Source organism: Rosa chinensis, chromosome 3 (genome assembly GCF_002994745.2).
Source record: "Rosa chinensis cultivar Old Blush chromosome 3, RchiOBHm-V2, whole genome shotgun sequence".
Lineage (NCBI taxonomy): Eukaryota > Viridiplantae > Streptophyta > Magnoliopsida > Rosales > Rosaceae > Rosa > Rosa chinensis.
Window position 1 is genome coordinate 27,040,091 of NC_037090.1, and position 23,958 is coordinate 27,064,048.

At 38.0% G+C, this 23,958-nt stretch overlaps 2 protein-coding genes across 2 annotated transcripts; one reads left to right on the plus strand and one right to left on the minus strand.

Annotated features, from left to right (window-relative positions):
* The first annotated feature begins 2,855 nt into the window (after positions 1-2,855).
* On the plus strand, positions 2,856-6,589 carry LOC112191596 (target of rapamycin complex subunit LST8). Its single transcript, XM_024330964.2, has 10 exons — positions 2,856-3,154; positions 3,269-3,370; positions 3,493-3,605; positions 3,725-3,794; positions 4,514-4,591; positions 5,173-5,289; positions 5,372-5,466; positions 5,717-5,796; positions 5,930-5,989; positions 6,212-6,589. The coding sequence occupies exons 1-10, from the start codon at positions 3,044-3,046 to the stop codon at positions 6,337-6,339; spliced, it is 954 nt and encodes a 317-aa protein (XP_024186732.1). The 5' UTR covers positions 2,856-3,043; the 3' UTR covers positions 6,340-6,589.
* A 334-nt stretch (positions 6,590-6,923) lies between these two features.
* Positions 6,924-20,935, minus strand: LOC112191595 (DNA-directed RNA polymerase I subunit 1). Its single transcript, XM_024330963.2, has 21 exons — positions 20,763-20,935; positions 20,450-20,625; positions 20,185-20,344; positions 19,767-20,051; positions 18,729-18,974; positions 18,417-18,587; positions 16,699-16,858; positions 15,645-15,832; positions 14,853-15,107; positions 14,138-14,226; positions 13,867-14,014; positions 13,545-13,763; positions 12,706-13,074; positions 12,472-12,616; positions 12,095-12,306; positions 11,378-11,580; positions 10,193-10,391; positions 9,858-10,099; positions 8,957-9,094; positions 7,968-8,763; positions 6,924-7,672 (listed from the first exon to the last, which is right to left on the minus strand). The coding sequence occupies exons 1-21, from the start codon at positions 20,784-20,786 to the stop codon at positions 7,061-7,063; spliced, it is 5,037 nt and encodes a 1,678-aa protein (XP_024186731.1). The 5' UTR covers positions 20,787-20,935; the 3' UTR covers positions 6,924-7,060.
* Positions 20,936-23,958: the final 3,023 nt, after the last annotated feature.

The window sequence follows — 23,958 nt, forward strand, 5'->3', positions numbered from 1 at the left end:
TGGGACAATTGCAAGTCTGCAACGCTAATGGCATGACCATCTCTTTTGTGTTCAAAGTTTCGTGATGGAACCATAATCGGGGTGTCGTAAAGCCATCATGGTTTCTTTGCTAGAAACTGAATCACTGTTGCTTCAAATGATGAGACCAACGTAACGTTGGTTGTTTTCTAGCCCGGCTGACATGGGTGATGGTAGCACTCTTGGTCACTCTGCGCTTTAGGGGACCACTTGGGTATGATCTGGAGCATCTTGAGCCTATTTGCTTGGTTAGGCTCTAACAACAGCAAGTGAATTCATAATATTAAATGGTCATGTAAATTATCTACCAAGAGTTGTGTAGCCTAGTGCCTCTCAAAGCACAAACGCTTAGTTCTTCATAGGGATGACTATGAGGCGGATTGGGGATGGGTATGGGTATGGGTCATCATTTGGCCCTTCGGCCCTAAGCCCACCAGGCCCGTAAGGCCAAAGCTCGACCCGACCCTTGCTTTAGGGCGGGCCGGCCCAACCTTTTATCAAATATGGTAGGATATGGGCCATGTAAATGAAGCCCGGCCCAGCCCATTTGAGCCCTTTAAGCCCGCCCAATTAAGCCATAATTATTTTCTATTTTTTGTATTTTTTAAAATACGTTTCTCTTTTTTTCTATAGCATACTACTTATCTCTTTCTTTGTAATTGATTTCCTAAGCCTTTTTTTTTTTTTTCAAAGAGGATCAAAGGATTTCACTCATTCCCCATGGTGACTTGAACCCAGGACCTGGATCCTAGTTATTGATTTCCTAAGCTTTATTTTCTTTAATTTTTGTTTCCTTTGTTAAAAAACAATTAATTTTGGGAGATAGTTAATTGAATATAACCATCTTAACTAATTTATAAATGGTATAAGTTAATTTCAATATATATATGATATATATATATATATATATTTATATTAAATATGATCAACAAAAAATAATGAGTCTTGTATGACCTATATAACCATTGAGCCACATTTTGAGAAAAAAAATAAAAACAATGTATTTCATTTTGTTAAACAAAATATGGCCCATTTCGGCCCTATTTGACCCTATTCGGAAGGCCGACCATAAAACCCTAGCGGCTCGAGCCTTTCGAGCGGGTAAGGGTTAGCATATTTAAGCCCCGGCCCGACCTGACCCTAAGCCCTAAAATTTAGGGTAGGGCCGGCCCTAGCCCCGCCCATGATGACCCCTAGGGATGGGGATCACAATACCGGACTCGGCTTCTCTGCTATAACAAGCAGTGCTAGAATCTGCTTGGACTTCACTACCAAGCTGACACGTCATCTAACATCAATCCAAGGGCCAGAAGTGAAAGTCTCCAAAACACAAACCATATACCACACATAGCATATCACTCCCTCTCCCTCCCTCCCTCCACTCCCTCTGCAACTCCGTCCCCGATACCACCATTTCGATTCCCACACTTTAATCTCCGCCCTAACATCAATCAAATGGCCAGAAGTGGAAGTCTCTATTGCGTCCTTTGAACGATTACGGCGTTGATGGTGGTGTTCTGTTCTCATTAGTTTCGGGGTTAATGATCGGGCTGGACTTGAGGGTCTTGTAGGTTCCGTCGGCGTCGGGTGTGGCTTGGACGCGGCCGTAGAGGATGACGAGCTTGGAGGCATCGGACGGCTGCGGCTGGTCGGAGTCATCGTGGATTAGGGAGTGGAGATCGGAGACTTTGACGAAGGGGGTTTGGCAGATCTTGCGGAGGGCGAAGGAAGTGGATTTGAAGCTGAGGAAGGAATTGACGGCGGTGAAGGCGGGGAAGGCGACGATGGTGCCCAAAACGGCGCCGTCTAAGGAGAGGGCGAGCTAGGAGATTAGGGAGGCTAGGGTATGCTCGTTCGACGACATTGCAGTGGTGGTTTCTACATGTGGTGATGAGAGTGGCGATGGTTTAGAGGTTACTGTGGGCGGAGATTAAAGTGTGGGAATTAGAATGGTGGTATCAGGGACGGAGTTGCAGAAGGAGTGGAGGGAGGGAGGGAGAGAGAGTGATATGCTGTGTGTGGTATATGGTTTGTGTTTTGGAGACTTTCACTTCTGGCCCTTGGATTGATGTTAGATGACGTGTCAGCTTGGTAGTGAAGTCCAAGCAGATTCTAGCACTGCTTGTTATAGCAGAGAAGCCGAGTCCCACAATATCATCTCCATCCCCAGGGTCATTCTCCACCCCCATTCCCGCCCCAATCCCCAATTAAAATATATTAGGGATTCCCTGTCTCCATCCCCTCTGATGACTAAGCCTTCAAACCTGCCCTAAATCCCCAATAAGAATTTAATAAATAAAATAATTTTTTCTCATATTGCCTTTTTTAAAATCAAAATCTACAAAAAATAAAATTAAAACATGATTAAATTCACTAATCATAATTAGTGAGTGCAAAAGTCCAAACACCATTAAAGTAAAAATGTAGTCATTAAAGTAAAATAGTAAATGTATATATTTGTGATTTATATTATAAAAAAATAAAGTAAAATATATAAAAATTAATATATGTATATATTATTAGAGCGGGTTTGGGGATTGGGATCACAATACCATCCCCGCCCCATCCCCAATCTTAGATAGCGGGGATTGAGAATCCCCATCCATATTCCCCATTTGTCCCCGAATTCTCCCCCCATTAAAAACGAGTATCCAATGTAGCTCTGCCCCGTTGGGAATTTTTTTGCCATCCCTATTTCTTCATTTTATGTTTTATCATCTTTTGATTTTGTGCCAAACGGAGAATACGTGAAATTATGATGACCTAATGTGTCATCGCGTGATGTCTCAATCAACCCAAAAAAAAAAAAACCCCAGACCAACACAAGAAAAACCATTAAATATACCCACAAGACTGCTCTCCAAAACCCCCCTCAAAACCCTGATTCAAGTTCACCAATTTCCCATCAATACCGACCCAAAGTTCAATCCTTTTCCTGCTCAGTTTTATGAACAGGAGACCCCAGTTCGTTTTTCTCGCCACACATATAGATTTCAATGATTAGTTGATTTGATCGCGATTTACGATGAGCCAACAACCGTCGGTGATACTTGCGACGGCGAGCTATGACCACACTATTCGCTTCTGGGAGGCCAAAAGTGGCCGCTGCTACCGTACCATCCAATACCCTGATTCAGTTTGTCCCCCACTTCCCTCTTTTATAAACTCTTTCGTGTAATTTGGACTCTTTTGATTATTGGTTTTACTTGTGATTGATAAATCAATCTGATTTGCCATTTCTCATGTATAGCAAGTAAATAGGCTTGAGATAACTCCGGATAAACGATTCCTGGCTGCAGCGGGCAACCCTCATATTCGATTGTTTGATGTTAATTCAAACAGTCCTCAACCGGTTTGTCTCCATCATTGACTTTTGTTACCGTATTATCGAATTAAAGAGGACAGCTTTGCATCTTTTACCTTTGTTTTTCCCTCACTTTATGAGTGTTTTTGTTTCGTATGCTCGTATGCCAGGTGATGAGCTATGATTCACACACTAATAACGTAATGGCAGTGGGGTTTCAATGTGATGGGAACTGGATGTATTCAGGTTCCGAGGACGGTACAGTAAAAATTTGGGATTTGAGGTAATTTGTGCCGGCATATATATGCTAGTCTTGTTATCTACATTTTCTACTATCATGTGTTTTTTTTTTTTTTCCGTATCTGGTGTCTAATATTGACGTATATGTTGAGGAAATTACAGAGCTCCAGGTTGCCAAAGGGAATATGAAAGCCGTGCAGCTGTTAACACTGTTGTGCTGCACCCGAATCAGGTCAAGCATTGTATATTTGTCAGATAAACATCTAATTGGGTCGTGGTGTCTTACATACTTGCTGATGTCCAATGGATACGTAGGAATTGAAGTGGCGTGGCTTGAGTTGTTTGTCTATAAAACTTTTCATTTTTTGCTGTCATATGGTTTAAAGTGTTTCCTTCTTTTGAAAAGATCTAAAAGACATTGCGGATGATGTTGGGATTTCGTTTGGTTTACTCGGAGAGTACCAAATGGAAGTTCCTAAAGACTGGCGGTAAAATCAATGACATGCTGGCATATTGTATTTCCTACTTGGGTTGATTATTTCTGTAGGACTTTGAACTGTGTGAAACATTTATGTACTTTTCAAAAACATCCTGCTAGCATATCCTGGGGACTGGCTTATGAGATTGTCCTTGGCTATTTTCACCTTTGATTAGCTATAAGCAGAAATTTCAACTATCATTCTGACCTATCTTGAGATAAGATTAAAGATTAACTAAAGGTCTTAAATGTTGCTGCGGGACAGTGGCTATCTCTATTCTGTTATCATTATGCTTCCTCGGACCTGTTGCAACATGTTTATATATATATATATATATATGGCAACATATTCATTTTTTTCAGTGACCAATGAAGTTTAATAAAGTGAGGGACAAGCACCTTTCTTAAGTCATATGGTTTTGATTGTTTGACTATATGTTAAAAATAATATATCTATACGAGTGGTTTTGCAGACTGAACTAATATCTGGGGACCAAAATGGCAACATTCGTGTTTGGGATTTGACAGCGAATTCTTGCAGTTGTGAATTGGTATGCTTCACTATCTTGGACTTTAAGTGTTGGTATTTTGTTAGGTTGAGGAAGTGAGTGAGGAAAAAGAGTAAATCATACATCTTTACTAGAATAGTGCACGTGTTGAAACAGTTACATACTGATACTATATATTAAACCATAAAAGAAATTGGAAAATAAGAATGGAAAAACAAATTGGTGTTTAGTATTCTGTAGGAGTGGATGGTAAGTGGGAAACAGATTGCAGATAGTAGTTACTTTTTAATAAAAATGTGAAGCTGCGCTGCTAATCATGTTTACTGCTCTACCCTGCTATATTTTTTCATTTAAACCTGATGAAATTGATATGCAAGTATCTCAAAGGTTGGTTTTTGGCAAGAAAAGTTTGAAATGTGAAGGTCCTGCCAAAACAAGTTATTTGCTTAATTGATAGGTATAGGTTCAAGAACATCTCAAGATGTATAGACTCAATGGTCAAATCCTTAAAGCATATGAACAAGTGCCAGAATCCAGTCCTTTTACTTGTGTGTGCAGTGTGCACTCTTTCTGCCCCTATATGAGGAGGGTAAATTTGACAGTGATCTTTGGATTGAACCTAGGTTCCAGAGGTGGATACTGCTGTAAGGTCGTTAACAGTTATGTGGGATGGGAGCTTGGTTGTTGCTGCAAATAATCATGGGACATGCTATGTTTGGCGCTTGTTGCGAGGGACACAGGTAGTGCCTACAGCAAATAATCATGCACTCTATCATTCATATTACCTTAATTCATTTTGATGTCAAGCACATTTTCTTCCAGACTATGACAAATTTTGAGCCACTTCATAAGCTCCAAGCACACAAGGGATACATCCTCAAATGTCTACTTTCACCTGAGTTCTGTGAACCCCACAGGTTTGATTCCTAAAATAAACAACCAATATATACTTTGCCTTTTTATACCTTCTTCCCTCAGTTCACACATCAAATAATACTAATACCTGCTGGTTTATTTTTCTTTCCTTTCCATCTCTCTCAAGGTCAATAAGCCTAATTTCTTTATCTAATCTAAACCTTCTTTCTGCGCCAAATAATTTTTACACTTGTAATGTGCCCTATATTTGCACTGTTATTGGGATATTCTTTTAATGATTTATACTTTCAGATATTTGGCCACTGCCTCTTCTGACCACACTGTCAAGATATGGAATGTTGATGGTTTCACATTAGAGAAAACTCTAGAAGGTATCTATCTTATACAATTCTCCCAAGATTCTAATATGTACTTTACAAATAACTCAGTAAACCTGATGGTTTGATGGTTACTAAAAATTAAGCTATATAATAAATTGTTCTTTACTGTTTTTTTACTTCCTAGGGCATCAACGGTGGGTTTGGGACTGTGTTTTTTCCGTAGATGGTGCCTATCTTATAACAGGTATGTTTTTTTTTTTAATTATTATTCTCAAGAAGTTCAGAAAGGTATAGATGAACTCCTACCGCCTGTAGCAGCTCGCAGTATTAATGCATAAAAATTTGGTTGCAGACTTTGTTTTTGACTTTTTGTCAAGTTGCAATGTCAGCTAAATTTGATCCGTGTGATAAATGTGTATTTCTCGTTTCTGAAATGATTATGATAATATGATGCTCATCCTTGCAGCTTCCTCTGATACAACAGCAAGGCTTTGGAACCTGTCCACCGGAGAAGATATCAGGGTGTATCAGGGGCATCACAAAGCAACCATTTGTTGTGCACTGCATGATGGAGCTGAACCTGGTCCATCTTGAACCTGGATGTTCTCCTTTGCCGCCTAATGCATTTATGACACTTGTGTATTAGAAATTACAGCGTTGTTCATACTTCATAATGAAATTGGATGAAAATATTGTGGTTCAAGAATGAAGAATTTTCCTTCAAAACTACCACCTGATGTGTATTACTTTTGTAGGCAAAAACCTAATAATATGTATTCGTTACTTCAGAATACCTTAACACTGTTCAATTTGAATTCTAATTTAACCTACCATTCATATTGAAGAACTGAGATCAGTTTTCCCTTTTCTTTTCTTTCTTTTTTTTCTTCTTGTTAGCTATGAAAATTCCGACAATGTTTGCTGCAATTCACTTTTTTTTCTCGTGGAACTATTACTACAAATTACTTAAGTTTGACTATTTACAGATGTTTAAATGGTTAATGAAAAAGAAATCATCAAATGTGTTTAGTTATAAATCACATTTACTGACTTATTGTGTAATTTTATTGGCAGTGAAATCCATATTCGCTCTAATTCAACATATAAAATAGGTAATGAAAACGTGATTTGCAGTGCAATCCTAAAATAAGGCATATAGCAAATCTATTGGAGTTGAATTTTGAGCAAAATCCTAATATTTTCACTAAAACTTATGTTTACAAAATCTGTTTGAGATGCTCTAACCAACAAAAAAGAATTACAAATACAAACAAGATACGGCTTTGGCCCATCTTTTGCGTACATTAAATTACATTTAAATCTCCATCTTTTGCATCAAATCAAAACAACCAGTACCCACTTTCACTGGCAGCCCAAGACAGATCCTAGCAGAAGGGGTTTCCAAGTCATCCGTCTCCCCATGATATGCTGCTTCACGAATGAACTTGGAAGCCGTCTCAAATGACATTTTATTGATCGGAGATACAGACTCTGCTATACCCCCAAATCTGTTCATTGGACGATAACCGCCACTATGAGTCATGTAGTCAGCTATTAGTGAAAGGTGTCTAATATTGACAGATATCCCATAAACCTTGAAGACGTTACTTATTTCTTTGATGATAGTTTCTCTGGCGGCTTCTACTCCATAAGTGTTCAGCATTGCATGAATGTTGTTGGAATATATATAGTTGACATCAAGATCATCTTGCAGTTTCCATAGTGTAGCAAAATCCAACCCTGCTGTCTGCAAGGCTCGCATCTTCTTTTCTTCTTCCGTGGGATTCTTTTCACCCGGTAATTTATTTCTGGGATCATTCCAGGAGCAGAAAACTTGATCTTCATTACCATAAATATCAATATCTTTACAATCCAAAATATTGCCAGAGCTTTTGACATAAACATTTCGAGCCGTCTTCCGAGCAATCTACACACCAGTGCAAAAAAGATAAATATCAACAAGAGGAGAAGTAATAAAACAACAGACATGGCAGATCTACACATGAATTGACAACAATTTTTTAAGCGTTTATTTATGTGCTGTTTTTATTCTTCTATAATTTCTGGGGCTTGATAGATGCTGAAGAGTTGGACAAAATTTAAACTGTCCATATATTTCCATGCTGGGTAATGCCAATTAGTGGGCCTAGGTGCAGGTGTTAATGCGCGCAAGGTTGCTAGAAAATGAATGAGCGGAAATTATTATGAGAAAGGGTACATACCTGATCCAAAAGAATATGAGGTTCATTGGTAAATTTAAAATGGATCTCAAAGTGGAACCCCTTGACCGACACAAAAGTTGCCCTGTCATACTCCTTTCTTACTAGCTTTGCTCTGGTCTTCTTTTTAATTTTGTCCCTTGATTTGGTCTTCTTTCCCTTCGACCGTGGCTTAGATGTGTCTCCAGCTGAAGGACTTTCAGGCATTTCATCATTAGCATCTGAAATCCGCGTCACACCATCCTTATCACTTTCAATATCACTTTCCACCTTATCAATTTCACTTTCAAATCCATCGGACTGATGACCTTCATTCACTTCATCCTCACAGTCATCTTCATACTCCATCTCATCTGTGCCCTGCCGCTTTCGTTTTTGTGCATCCAACCCAAAATCCTCAGCTCCTTCACCATGTTCACTGTCATCTGCACCGCCATCGTCATCATCTTCTACACCATGCTGGGATATGTTGTAAGAAACATCTTCATCTGTCTCATTTGATGCCTTCGGTAGTGAATCAGCCTTGACATCTTTTATACCACTAATTTTAGAAAGCAAAACCAGATGATTTTGTATGGCATCCTCCAAAGCCCTAACAAACTTAACCTCTAGGAGTTCCTCCCAATCTTCTGAAAATTTCAAAAGATATTCTGGTATAAAAAGTGTCATCTCCAGTTCATAAGTACGGCAAGTCTGATGATACTGATCTGTGAATGGTGTAATAGTTACTTTCATGCTCTCTATTATGTCTGCCACAGTGATCCTCTTCAACCTATCAGCTAGACTTTTAGCATCCCCCCTGCACATAGCAAATTGCAAATATCAATTTGAGATGGACACATTACAGAATGTACTGCAATAGACTTGAAAAAGAAGGATTGGGGATAATTCCACAATAACATCCGTCAGTAGGATATAAAACTCATAAAATTTCCATGACTTGAAAAAAAAGAACAGGATGTAGTTCACAACAATGAATTAAAAGAACTCACGCTTTCTCCTTTATCAATGGACATGTCATAACTGGAGTCTTGATATCATTTGAAGCAGTCATCAAGATCTCTTGGAGCCGTGGAATTCCAAGAGTCACATTCATTTCACTTCGCCCAGCATTATGGAAGGTATTCAAACTGAAAAAAATGGCAGCAGTGATCCTAAGAAAAGGGATACTAGATACAAATACAATTATCACCTAAACAGAGAAAATGACCAGTTTCATTTTGCAGCACAGTAAACAAATGATGTGCAGACTATACCAAATCAATAATACTCACTTTCATAGACTATCATATATCATATACAGATATACTTACTTTACTGGCATTGTATTACTTTTACTTGCATTGTATTAATAATATGAGTACATCTAGTGGTTGAGCAATCGACATCCAAAAAGACAAACAAAAGAGATGATGCAAAGCCATAAGACCAGAAACTAATCATACAGCAATCACACCACCGCCAGCAATTAAAGCAATAAAGTTGAGAGAGCAACCCCCTAAATTCTGCAGAAACAGAGTGGCAGAAAGGAGAGAGATTTAACTTGATCTAAAACTTCTTCCACCCAACCCCTAGGTAATATATTCTAGTATTTTACTCCATCCAAAATACCCAAAAAACTTCAAAAGCAAACAACTCCACAAAATTATGGCTTTTTTAATTTCTTACAACTAAACTCAAAATAACCCCTTCAAATAACGCAGCTTGTATTAACTTCCACACACAGCTCCCACCACAACTATAGTAAGGACAATGCAAAAAAAAAAAAAAAAGGATAAACACTTCTCCCCTACTTTCAAAGAATGCACCAGTGTGGAGAATAATAGACACTAGGCCTTCTCATGGGCACCTTTAAATAGTAGAGTAAAGGAACAGAAATAGAAAGGAAATTACGTCATCTGTGTTGATGGTTCTCCTACAGACTGAGCAGCAAGAATACCAACTGGTTCTCCTGGTTGCGCAAGACTGCTGAGATATTTGTGCTCCATTAACTTCAAGTTGGCATTTTTCTCCTTCAAAGACAAATTAGGAACTGACATTTCTGCTTTTCTTTTGAGAGCGGGAGGCAACTCATCAATATAGGGATTGAATTTGTCAATTTGACGACCAAATTTCTTGTCAAACATTTCTTTATTCTGAAATAAAGAACAAAACAGAACAAATAAATAACTTGAAAATGACTGCAAGGATTCGGATTCAGATTCAGAAAATCAGGAACAAGTACTTACATTTGCCAGTTTTTCAAATTTTTTAATAAAGCTTGTCAAATGGACATCAATACCATCCTCTCCATATCGGAATTGAATAATTGAACCATCAGCATCACGGACGGTATGGTCATAAGAAACCTTGAGGCATTCGAGATTTTTTATGAGGCATCTTTGCAAGTATCCACTACGAGATGTTTTGACAGCTGTATCAACCAACCTATGCAGAATAAGATCATAATTAGATAAGACGCAAATCAATCAAACAATAAAGAAGAATAATTCATCAGCTAAAGGAAAGAAAAAGGTCATCAACTTATGTACTGCTGGTGATTACAAAAAACAAAAACGAAAAAACAAAGTCACCAACCTTTCTTTTCTACAAAGCAATCTCATCCTATATTAATAAAAGATGCACAACACAGAAGCGTGCAAACACTAGCTCATGTAAAATATAAGTCATAGTGATCCTATGATGAAACCAATCTGGATGGCTTCATAAAGCTATGGTACATTAACATTTCTCATACATTGTCCTATTTCATGTAACATTTACCACTTTGAGGACTCATGTGGTAACTAGAAAAAAATCCTCGTTAGGGTAAATAAGGTTCTCGTTAGAGTAAAATAGGCTCTAATTTGAGTAATTAAGTTCTAACAGTGGTAATCGTATGTATGTCATATGTCAACATATTGTAGAATTTCCCCTGGATGGCTATTCAGATTTAGGAATATGCTACTGACACTCCCTGAAAGGGGACATCAAGGTTGGGAAAAGCAGAAAATACCAAATATACTCTACCTAACTTGTCCAAACCAACTAATGCAAACTCAACCCTTCCAATAACAAGAGATGCACTCATCTCCTCAAAGATAACTCATTCCACGCCTCCATCCATTGATTGCGTAATTACACACCAGCAACATATAAACGAAACATTAACTACTTATAAATATTTGTTGAACTCTTAAATAAACCTAAAAATTTAAACAGTAGAACAGAAATGCGAAACGTTGTCTTTTTATGAGAAATGTGACTTTTATTTGCAATGAAATACGCACAACTACAGTGAATAAGGAATACAGTGGAAGAAAGCCACCAACAAAAATAGATGAAGTGGGAAAACAATAAAAGAACTCAACAACAAAAAGGGTTATCACTTATCTACAGTTTACAACTTAGACAAGGTTGAGAAAGAAAATTACCCTTCACGGCCAGCCATGCAGTGAAAATAATACTCCTGAGGATGAAGACCGGTAAGAAAGCGATCAATAATAAAACCTCCAGCTCGAGGTGACCAATCCCAAGGAGGGAAGCATGGTAATGTCTTTCCAGAAACCATTTGTGGGACTCGTTTCCCTTCTAGCTCTTGCTGACCCAAGTATGAAGCAATTTGTTGGAGATTTGCCTATAAAAAGGAAGAGAGGGTTGCCTGAATGCCATTTAAAGAGCTAAAGATGATAAATAACTCTTAGCTTACATTATATAAGGCGTGAGTGTTTTTGCATAATTGGAATGACGATTTTGCCCCCATTTTAAATTTTTTTACAACTCTGCCATTCATCTATTTTTTCCTTTCTCTCTTCCTCCTAAACTGAATTTTTCTCCTTTCTCTCGCTCTCCTATTCTCGTATAGCAAAACTAAGGGTATCCAAGTTTGCTCAAAAACAGAAAGAATTAATAAAAGAAAAAGTTAACAGCCTAATGGCATTGTTTATCGGCCTCACATGCGACCTATCATACGAATCATGCTTTTCTCTTTTTGTGAAAAACGTCTATGTTTAATGTTTTCATTTTGTGCGGTACTATATAGACATTTGAGGGAAAACATATCTGATACAGCCTCTTGGCAATATATAAAGTCCTATCATGTTGCACAAAACTGGTAAGAATGAACAAGTATGCACACGCCAAAAACTTACCACACCTCCTTTAGCCCCAGAGCTTGTCATAAGATACATATAATTCTTAACAGATGGCTTTGATAACCCTTTCTGAAACAATTGTTTGAAGACATCAGATTTGGAGATTTTCTTATTAAGTTCACTTGTCATTTTCCTGTCCAACATTTCCGTCACAGATTCTCCATTACTGCGTAAAAATTCTTCAATATCCGACTGCAGTATCACCGGATCTGCAATTTTAATCAAGACGTGATGCATTATAAACAGATTTCCAAAGTAAAACAAGAACATTATAAATTTTACCCAGCTTTTTGGAAAGATCAAAACTCTTTGTAACTATGTTTATGAGGAACAAACTTCTACCAAAAAGAAAAAATAGCTTCATAGACCAATACCTTTTTTTTCATCTTGTCCGACCCCAATAAACTCACGGAAAACTTTTTCACCAAGCTCTTCACAACTTTCAAGTTGTTCCTTCATTTTTTTGTCTTTGCTTTGTATTAGCAAAAGATCGTCAACTCCACAAGTGAACCCATGCATCTGAAATGCAAGTTCACAAAAGATACTGAGAAAAGGCTAAAGAGGAAATAAACTTAAGAATAACAGATTCAATATTGAACTCAACTAACCTGTAAATAAACAGTATATAAACGACTAAAAACAGAAAGCAATTTTCCTGCAGCTTCCGAACCATAGAGTTCCTGCACGTTATGGACCAAACCATAATCACCAAACTGGTTCTTGTCAATCACGCCACGGACCAAGTTGTTTCTATAGATTAACAGCTTGCTCTCATCTGGATCCTCTTTTTCCTTTGAATCATCTTTACCAGCCTCTTCTTTTCTTGGCTTCTTCTCTTTCTTTCGTCGACCTTTATCAGATTTCTCTTCTTCTTCAAGATTCTTACAGTTGAAAAACCCAGATGGGAGTTTTGCTTCCTTTTCAACAGTAAGTGGTGGAGAACCACTTGTAATATGGTTTAGCAACGTAGTGATGACCTAGAGAGATGAAAGAACTAGTGTTTTATATATAAAAGATTAGGAACATCATATTACTATTCATCAACCATTCAATTGAAAAAGAAAAAACAAAAGAAAATAATAACAAATAAAAAAAACAAAAAGGAAAGATCCTCAATTAATTCCTTACTCAGTTGTGCTCAACTGCCATTGGATTTAAAATTAATGGTGGAGAATGATAAGGCAGGTGGAATTATTTTTGTTGCTTCATCATTCTCCACCATTAGATCTAAATTCAATTGCAGTTGAGCACAACTGTATAACGAATCAACTGCCTAGGTGAACAGGACTCCATCAAGTATGTGTATAAAAGCCCACAAACGTTTTGTTTTTTGACACAGCTATGCTTTCAAACAACCAGAAAGTCGTGCAGATTTTCAGTAGCAAAAAATAGTTTAACTCCAAGTGTGCACTGCAAAGAAAATTTTGCTGAGCCAGCTCATACTAACCTGCTTTCCAGTCCACAGACGCACTGGTTTCCAAATTGCAGGAAGAAGGGGCTGCATTGCGTCTTCAGAGTTAGACGTTAGAACCATTTGACCTGGCTTGCCAGAGAAAGAGTCTGAACCACATGCTGAAACAGAAGAACTATAAAGAAGCTGATTAAATTCATCTGAGCGGAGAAAGGTGTCCTTTTTTGTGAGGAGGACAGCACTTATAACATGGTCCTGAAATTTTCCAAAGTCGATGTAGTTAGAAGCAGCAGTAGCAGAATATCCTAAGAACTTAAAATATCCTTACACATAAACTAGTCCAATAATTGCCAGTAACCTGAATCAAGGCTCGAATGGGATCACCACTAGTGGGCTTTACGTATTGATTATTTGCGTTCACCATATTGTAAGCTTCAGCGCGAGAAATTTCATCTTGTGGGAAATGAACATTCATTTCATCACCATCAAAATCAGCATTGTATGTACTGAAATCACAAGAGTTCATAAAATCAACAAGTGTCATGTGATTGCATGATGAAGTTCAACACCTAAATATCAATTGATCATTAATTAAACATATATTAGAATTTATATGTGTGAAATACAACCTGCAATTTGCATAGTGCATGCGTAATGTTTTCTCCCCCTTCAATACACGAACTATATGAGCCATTATACTGGGTTTGTGAAGTGTAGGCTGTGAATGGGAACATCAAACGAATTAGCAACCTAGCACAGACCTAATATTTACTTAAATGACAATCCAAAATAAATAAATTCAAAAAGAAAAACAAATTAATGTAAAAATTAATTGAAGCAGAACATCGATGCTGTTTAGACTATTTGTGCCATTGTAAGGGGTTTGTGAAGTGTAGCCTGTGGAATTAAAACACCAATCAAATTAAGCAGTCAAGCACATAACGAAGGACAAGTCCAACTACAATCCAGAATTCACATTAAACAATTTTTTGAAAAGAAAAAACAATTATTTAATAAGCTAGTCAAAGTAAAAGTTGAGCAAAATTTACATGGTGCTAATCAAATGGTTACACGTTTTCTGATTTGCTAATTTTTTGTAGCATTCATGTGTATATGTAACTACAGGCTAGAATAAAATTATCTTCAAATTTCAAACGGATGACTTCCTTTCTTACTAGTATGTGGAAGGAAAACTTCCTAGACCAATTATCCAATAGTATGGTAAATAGAGCACTAACTTTAACAAGATAACTCCACTAGTATGGTTAAACAGATCACTAACTTTGAAATCTTGTCACAAAATATGAATAAGAAATTATACACATAAAGTCGATCGCATCATACCTGGCGATTAACAAGAACAATGTCCCCATCTTGCAAGTGACGGAGTACAATTTTGTTTTCATAGTCAGATCCCTTCCCATGTTGTGTCCCTGCCCCTTTTGAAGAAGGTAACTTTCTTGACAATAACAAGCGCTCCCTCCGCTTTTGAGGCAACTTAATAGATGTTTTATCAATATAGTGCGTAGCTCCAGGATGGATTTCAGAACCATTGACAATAGCATTCCTCAACTTGAAAACATTCCACGGAGTAACTCTCTGCATTATGATATACAAAGAATAAAAATAGAAGTAAATAAAAGAGGAAACATATGATTACCAGACCCCCACACACGATTCTCACCCTTCAAATGAATCAAAAAGAATGAAATTACTCAAAATACTATACATGTTTGATTTATTATGCATTTATCGTCAGAGATAATTTTAAAATATGTATGCACACATAAAAAAGATACCACCTTCAGGCACAAAAATATGGCTGCAGAAATGGAAAGGAAGCAAGGAAAGGATTAAGCATAGACTTTGTTGTTGGATGATGAATAGAAAAAGTGGGGCCATTGGATAAATTTTTTGGTGGTACTAAACATAAATGAAAGAAAATCTGAGAAGGTAAGGGTAGGGGAGGGAAATGGAGACTACAGAATTTTAAACCAGAAGTAACAACAGAAGGAAACAAATTAGGAAATAAAGGGAAAGATTTACAATTTTTGTTATGATTTAAGTGAAGAAAAAGTAAAGTAACTGATAACATTGATGCTAATTTGACGCCACCAAGTCCAAAGTCAACCATACCTCAGGATATGTTAATGTCAATGCAAAGATCGGAGGAATTCCAATCTCATTAACAGCTAAATAGGGATCTGGGGATATAACAGACCGGCACGCATTATTAACCCTCTTTCCCATCATTTTCTGACGGAACATGCCTTCCTTTTTCTCCAGCACCTGACATATTCCAGAAGCATCTGATTTACCTTGACCTAAAATCAAGTACACAAAATCACAGCTTTACTACTACATATAGGAGATAAAAAATAATCATGCACTGATTCTATTTCCGAGTATAAAAATAAAATAAAATTAAAAATTAAAAATTAAAAAAAATAATAAAAAATCCTGGAGATAAAGTCATGTTTAACAAAATCCACCAGGGGCTAGCATCCAAATTAATTTGGACACCCATTTATAAGCTTTTATCTTTTTCCTTACATAATTAGTGTCATAATCAGAGCTCCATTTTCAAGACACTTAAAAGATTGTCTGCAGAAATCAATCAAGTTGGAAATCATTTGGTCACGAAACCATATTAAAAAAATGGACGGTTTATAATGAGATTGTTAAGTGTTAAAGTTGGCTTCCGATTCAGTTGAGTTTTTTTCATGGTTACTCATTAAAGCATGATTTAGAAATCGAATGGTTCTGACTTCTGATCATAGCACCACCAGTGTGTGCACCTGTCCACATTATTTTGGACAAAGAGTATTTTACACCCACCAGCTACTTTGAACATGGACAACACAACCGCTGAAGCACTGACACTTCAGATTGGTTAAGTGTTGAATATTCGACAAGCTCTGACTTCCCAACACACCCTCTGGTCTGGTACTTAAATTGGCTCAGCAACTAGAGGAACTGATTCTCACTTTTGATCCTCCACATTCAAGGCTGAGTCAATTGATTTGACTTTCCGACACTTCTAAGGACACTCAAGACACATTTTAGGCTGTTTTTAAGTTGTTTACAACTAATCAGGGTTTATTTTCAAGAAAATTCGGTACAATTGCAATTTTAAAAGCCAATCCTGATCTATCATAGATAAAATTATTTGATATACACATTCACTCACCCGCAACAGTTTTGCTATCGAACATTAGATTTATACAATCTTGCAGTTGCCTCCAACGCAGAATTGTCTGTGAGTGTTTGTTCTTACCAAGAGCGTCTTTCAAGTAAGTATTTGTCAGAACCACCTTACTTAATGAAACAGTCTGAGGATGCTCCATCACCTAAGAACATAACCCAAGGTATAGAATTAGAGAAGGTGGAATAAAAAATTATTCCATACCCTCTTTAGGTATGAACAAAAGATATAAATTTCTAGAACAACTCAAACATGATGGAACCCCATTAAAGGAACTCGATTAACACCAAGTAAAAGGGCATTTATACACTACTTGCATTCTTAGCTTACTGGTAGCCTAGTAGGAGCTTAACATGTGGCAATTTTACGAGAGAAACGTCAATTAAAACTCAACACAAAAAAACAAAACAAAAAATACAACTAAACAAGCAGCACACTAAAAGTTCACTCAAATAGAAGAAAAAACATAGAGAACACAACAACTAAGTGCAGAAATTTCCCAAAATAATAGAAGCTTTCCAACCTAACAAATGGAAGAAGGACCAACAATGAACACCCCCAAAAGCAACAGAAACAGAACACCAGTAAACAACTACATCTCACAATAACTCCTTCTTTTTCATTCAAATGACCAAAATAACAGGCAAGACCCTGCACCTCTCCAAAGAAAGATGGTCATTTGCTCCAACTAAAACCCCCTAAGGAGCCTAGTACTCAACAGTGCGAAACACCCCTCTGGGAACTCCCAAACCATCCCTGCATCTCTGAGATTGGAGGCTATAACTAAACAATGAACTAAAGACCTTTTACATTTTCTCTGGCCACATGCACATAATATACGAGTTTGGGAATAAACATGGAACTGGTGTCTTGCTCTTTGCATAAGCCGCAATCCAAGCGGTAACTTGGACCTGGTGAACAGTCCCTTGGATCAAACCTTGGACAAGTAACATCATCAGAAAGAAATATGAAGTATCAATTACAAGGGAAAGAACAGTTAAGATAACTCCTCCACCTCAAAGTCATTCAGATACATTTTAAACCCAACTCCCACTCAACATGGAGTTCCAAAATCTCAGCTGAATCGGCAATTTATAACTCATGGTTAATTGAGTTTTCAAGGGTTCCTCTGAGATCCAGAAGTCCTCCCAAAACCTCCAATTCTTCCGTACTTGTCATATTTTATATTTCCATTGTATTTAAATACAACCACTACATGGGTGTGAAACACCTATCAACATGTTAAACAGATACAAATGTTTATCTAAAGAACTATGAGATAAGGTATTGTAGTAATATTGTCTGAGAAAGGCTCCATAATCCTATTCTACAATTCAATATGGTGTCCTCAACTTACACAAGGAAAATATGCATTGGTAACGGAAACAAAAAACTCAGTGAAGAACAAACTTGGGAATAAGGTCAGCATTTTAAAAAAGTGGCTCCCAGGAGCAGACAAGTGTTGAACTTGAGATTAGCACGTCTATTTATGAACACAAACCAGCAAAACTGCCACTTCAGATGGATATATACAAAGACAGAGACAGGGGTCTGGATTTTCTCCCTCTTGACTGTCCCCGTTACCAAAGGACCTTACACAAGGGTCCACAATCCAATATTATAAACATAATAGATGTTTGTGTATAAAAGTAGAGAAGGGGGGGGGAGGAGAGAGAAGGGTCCTTGGAGTAAAATATACGTACAGAATCACCACTATGGGCTGGAGGACGAAATTTGATTGGTGGTACAAGAACAGTCTCTAAGAAAAACATAGAGTGACCTTCTTTTCTTTCAACTCCTTGGCATTGGATATCACTAAGAAAAGAGCAGAGTTGAGCCTCATTTGTCCACAAAAGCCTCATTATTTCTTTAACCTGAAAGAAAAGAGAACGTTATAAAGCACTTCCCAATAGTAAGAGGCATATTTTTGAAGGTCCTCCACATGCATAAACCAAAGTCAACAATAGAATCATTCACTTATCACAGTAACATGCCCATACTTGCAAGGAGCATACCTGGGTTGGTAAAAGATCTCCCGATAAGGCTTTTTTCTGCTTAAAGAACTCACTGGGCACTACGGTCTCTTGTCCTTTACTCTTCTTCGTTGCAGTATCTTGAGTCACAAGAGAGGATGCACAAGATATATCAGATATGCCTGCATCAACATCGTCACCACAAGATTCACCCTCTTCTTGAACAGTTAAAGGTCCTACCAGCTTGCATCCTCTGATCACATTTTCTCTAGCATTGCCAGCACCACTCTACAACCATCAACCAATAAAAAAGAATATCTAATTATAAATCCAGTACTTACAAGGCTGAACCCAGCAATGCAAACAAAAATATAGGATGTAGACTAATCTATGGGGTTTAAAGATTAAAAACAGTACTTATACATAAACATAAACAGTAGATATCTTCATACCTAGTGGAACTGCAACTAACAACTTTTCTTTCTTTCTTTCTTTTTTTTCTTTTTTTTGAAAAGCACCAGCTTTTTATTAACGACACAAAAAGCAAACTAACAATTACTATCAGACAAAAAAAACTAAGAACATCAGAATCCTGATGTGTCTGTTGCTTCTGCTATATAAAAAACCATAGAGAATTTTTTTTTTATGCCTTGAAATAGAGGAAGGATAAACTGAGATATAAAGGTAAGAGGAATAATAACAAAATAATCTAAGAGCCATTAAGAACAAAATGGAAAAAAACTGGAATTTTTTTTCTGTGTCTATCTATCTTTAGATTGTTACTTTCTTCTTTTTCTTCACATGAAGATTTGAACCTATGACCTCTACACTAAACCCACCCCATCTGTGCCAAATGAGCAAAGGCTAATGAGCCAAGAAAACAGTCGCATGATAGTAGTTCAACTGTAAAGTGGCTGCTAGGTGTCTAAAACAACCTTCAAAGTCATGTCAAAAGGCTCCAAAACCATGTCAACAAGATTTGCTAATTTAAAGTGACAAAATGATTTACAGAAGAGGAATCGGAAGAAGCATTAAGCACTGAACATGAGTGTTGGTAAATATCAAGGATGAAGATCATACCATCTGAAACCAACCAAAAGTAGGTTTAGTGATTTTAGGATTCTTAAATTTACAATTCTTGCATTTTTGTTGTTTCTCCAGAGAACGATCCAAAATAGACATTGCCTCTGTGAACTGAAGAGATGTCCATCTTTCTGGCTTCGAATGCCTGTCTCTCTCAATATCACTTCCTTCCCCGTCCTCTCCAAGATATGAGTATTCATCAGGTGAGTCAGAGTCTAATCTTTTTGCCGCAACAACATCACCTTTCATCACGAGTTCCATTTGGGAAACACATTTTTCAACCTTAAATTACCCAAAAAAAAGATAAGAGCACGGAAATTAGAGCGTGGATGAGATAGGGTCAAGACATAAACTTCTTAAAAGCAAAAAATTAAGCCATTAAAGCACTAATTTTACTGCACCAAACTTCACTTACCAGCTCTCGGCTTGTTCGAAAATGGTGACAGGATAAGCAGGTTCTTTGTAGAAGTTTGTAAAGAACATTGAACAACAAGGGATTATAAACGGGCAAATCGATGTCAATATGGCCAAAATGACCCCGGCAATTAAACGCACTCTGACCACATGTTTTGCAACTGCATAAGTTTAAAACAATCAAAACATTGCAAACGAATTTTGAGAGAGAGAGAGAGCTTAGAATGCAAAAGATTAGGGGCTAAAAGCGAGAGTGGTGACATTACGGTGCGTTGCCTCTGTCGTCAAGAGGGCCCATTGCGGGATCGTAAAGCCCGCCTTGCACCGGCGTTCCTAATTCGTCAACCAAATCCGGCTTCGTAATCTTCACAACGCTCTGATTTCGCGCCTCTTCATCTGTAAAGAAGCTGAACGTAACTGCCGTCACCGACTCCGTAGCAACCTGCCATCATAAAACAACACAATCAAACCTCTAATTGCCCCCAAAACAAACAAATTAAGCTCAGCACAGTAACACACTATCACCAATAGTGAACGAAAACTCAAACATGGAGAAAGGGAAGAGAGAGAGAGAGGTACCTCTAAGGTTTGAGCTGAGGCCATGGCGGCGAGTGGGGGAAGAGAGTAGAGAGAGAGAGAGAGAGAGAGAGGTAGGCGGCAAAGAAAGGCTAAGAAGCTGGGAAGCGATGGAGAGAGAAAGCGAGGGGTTTAAGAGAGGGTTTGCGTCTCTGTTGGAAAGAAAGCATCGCGGGTTTTCCAAATTGGTCCTTTTGCTGTCCAAACCAAGTTTATACGCGGGTCGGGTTGTCGCTTTGTAAAATTGAATCCTAGCCATCAGCTTCATCGACGGCAATTAAATGATCGGAATTCTTTTTCCTTTTTCTTTTTCTGGCATCAGACTCACCTCTTCAGGTCAAATTCAAATGTTATATATGATAGCACAAAATTTTGTCGGGACACAAGAAAAAGATACATCATCTAAGTAATTTCATTAATTCGTAATTAAACCTTATACAGTCATATAGACAGCGTGAGCACCTGAAAATTCCCAAACTAAAAGTTTATGGTGAGGAAGAGCATGTTGATATTTCTTAGCTAACATGCGATGTCAAAAACTTTAGTATTCTTAGTTAACTTTGACAAATGGAACCATAATTTATGTCAAAGACAGATGAAACAAGTGCTACATGATCACTTTGATGAAAAATTGAAAATATAAGCAATATTCTTTAACGTACTTACAATCACAATGAATTCCTTTGCCAACTCACTCATACATCAAGACATGAAACGGTTTCAAAATATGAAACCTCGTCGAGCAATATATTACTTGTTTGGTTCAATTATGTGTTATAAATTTGAGATATTACTTGTTTGGTTCAAGCTTGAAATCTCAAAAAAAGCAGTGATTTGAGATATGCATCTTTCACCATCTCAGATACTTCATCTTCAATCTTTTTGTTCAATTTCTTTATACTTTGGCATCAAGCTTTTGAAATGGATATCATGAATTAGGAGGAATGCATACAATAAATGAATGTTCAACCATGAATGTTGTTTGTTTTTTTATTATATCAATACCTGAGAATTACAACAACTGGTCTTTTGTGAGTCGAACTCACAACTTTTTACTTACAAATGGGAGAATTATGTCACTAGACCAAATGGTACTAGGCAACCATGAATATTTATAGCGCCTATTTTGGATTTTTCAAATTAACCTTTTTCTCTTTTTTTTTTATTCCTTTTCTTAGTACTGCGGGGTGGTTGGAGGAGGCGGTGACGCTTGCTGGCATGTCGGGGAAGACGGAGGGATGTCGAGACTGTCGGCATTTGCTCGGAGTGACGGGTTAGCCGCTGATGATGCGACGGCGGAGACTCTGCGCGTGCGATGGCAACACGGTGCTACAAGCGGTCGGCTTTGTCGACTTGGACAAGAAGGTTTTTGGGCCTGGGCCTAAGTATGGGCTCATGTTGAAAATTATTTCAATTTTAATTTTGGGTCCTTGACTCAGATCACCAAAATCAGCTAAAATTATTCCACTTACCCCAGCAACAAATTTTTATTCCCACTAACCCAATTTGAAGTAAAATGACAATTCTAACCTTAACCTAATTAATAAATTAGTTTTTATGCCACTCTCCATCTCTCCCTGCAGCACGACACACACACTCTCTCCAGCACGATCTCTCTCTCCCCCCCCCCTTCGCCGGAGAAAGTTTCCCGACGACATGGCCATGCTAAATCTCCAACTGGGGAGGAGGACGAGGTCGGGCTTCACAAGCCTCCTTCAAGCTCGCCAACGTCGAAGCCTTCCTTCCTCCTCCGATGCTCATTTCAAGTCCACCATGTCGGTGTTGAGCGCAGGAGCTTCTCGGAGGATTCCGGTACGGGTTATGGAGGTTCAAGAGTTTGTCTCATTGGTTTGATTGGGTCGCTAGCGTCGTGCCGTCTTCTGATGCTAGCGCCGGGATCAATCTGATTTTGAAGTTTGGTCTGAACTGAGAGGAAGTTCATTAAACATCGATGTATGCAGTTCCAAATTTCACATATCAAATGTATGGTTTTAGACTTTTAGCAATCATGCTTTGGGCTATTGGTACCGAGCCACTATTTGTCTTCTTTAATTTTTGAAAGCATTGATTCAATTCCAATATCATCAATGCAGGCCTCACAGGCTCACATGTGAAGGGCATACCTTGTGGAACTATTCATGAAAAGAAAGGGAACAAGCGATGTCCCTCTTTTCTTTTCTTCTTCTTTTTTTTTTTTTTTTTTTTGGGAAAATGGAGGTAGAAGGAAGGAAGGAAGGAAAAAAATTATTGGAGGGCAATACAAGGTTACTGAGGGGCAAACTTTGATTCATTAAACATCGATGCCTGCACCCTATTCAAGATGTCAAGGTGAAAGGAAGATGGGAGCAAACTAAGTGGGTCTTTCCCCCTCGGGGCCGGCTCAAGTTAAATATTGATGGGTATTTTCAATGAGATGGGGGTCGTGGTGGTTTTGGAGTTGTTGCGAGGGATTGTGCTGGCACAGTTCATGCTACGTGGTCCAGGTCGCTTTCCTCTGTGGGTTCTGCACTCCAGTGCGAGGCTGAGGCCTGCAGAGCGGCCTTGCTACTGGCAATACATCAAGGATGGAGAGAAATCGAAGTTGAAAGTGACTCGTCTATCCTAATTAATGCGTTGAACTATTAAGGGGAGGACAACTCAGAGGTTAGTTGAATTATTGATAATTGTAAAGATTATATTGGTTCGTTTGAAACGATTGTACTTCGGCATATTTTTAGAGAAGCAAATAGTGTGGCAGATAGATTAGCCCACTTTGCTAGTCTAGGTCATGTTGTTGACGTTTCTTTAGGTGAGGCTCTTGGTTACTTACAGGATGTCCTCTATGAGGATTTTTGCAAAGCTTCTATGAGCGCTCGAGGTTCAGGTATTACGTCTCCCCCGATGCGAAATTCTATAATAAATAATGATATAGGTGTGGGGTTGAGCCTCCCAGCTTGACTAAGTTCCAAACCCCTTTTCAAAAAAAAAACATCGATGCCTGCAGTTCTATTGGGGGGCAATAGAGATTTGTTACCCCTCTATTGGAGGGCAATAGATGGTTATTGGGGGGCAATAGACATTTTGAATTGATGTAATCTCCTTGTTCTTTTTTCTGTAATCAAAGTTTTATTTGTGTAAATTTAGGGAGATTAGTTCCCATTCTGGCAACTGAAAGTCCTATTGGGAGGCAATAAACGTCTATTGGGGGGCAATACATGGT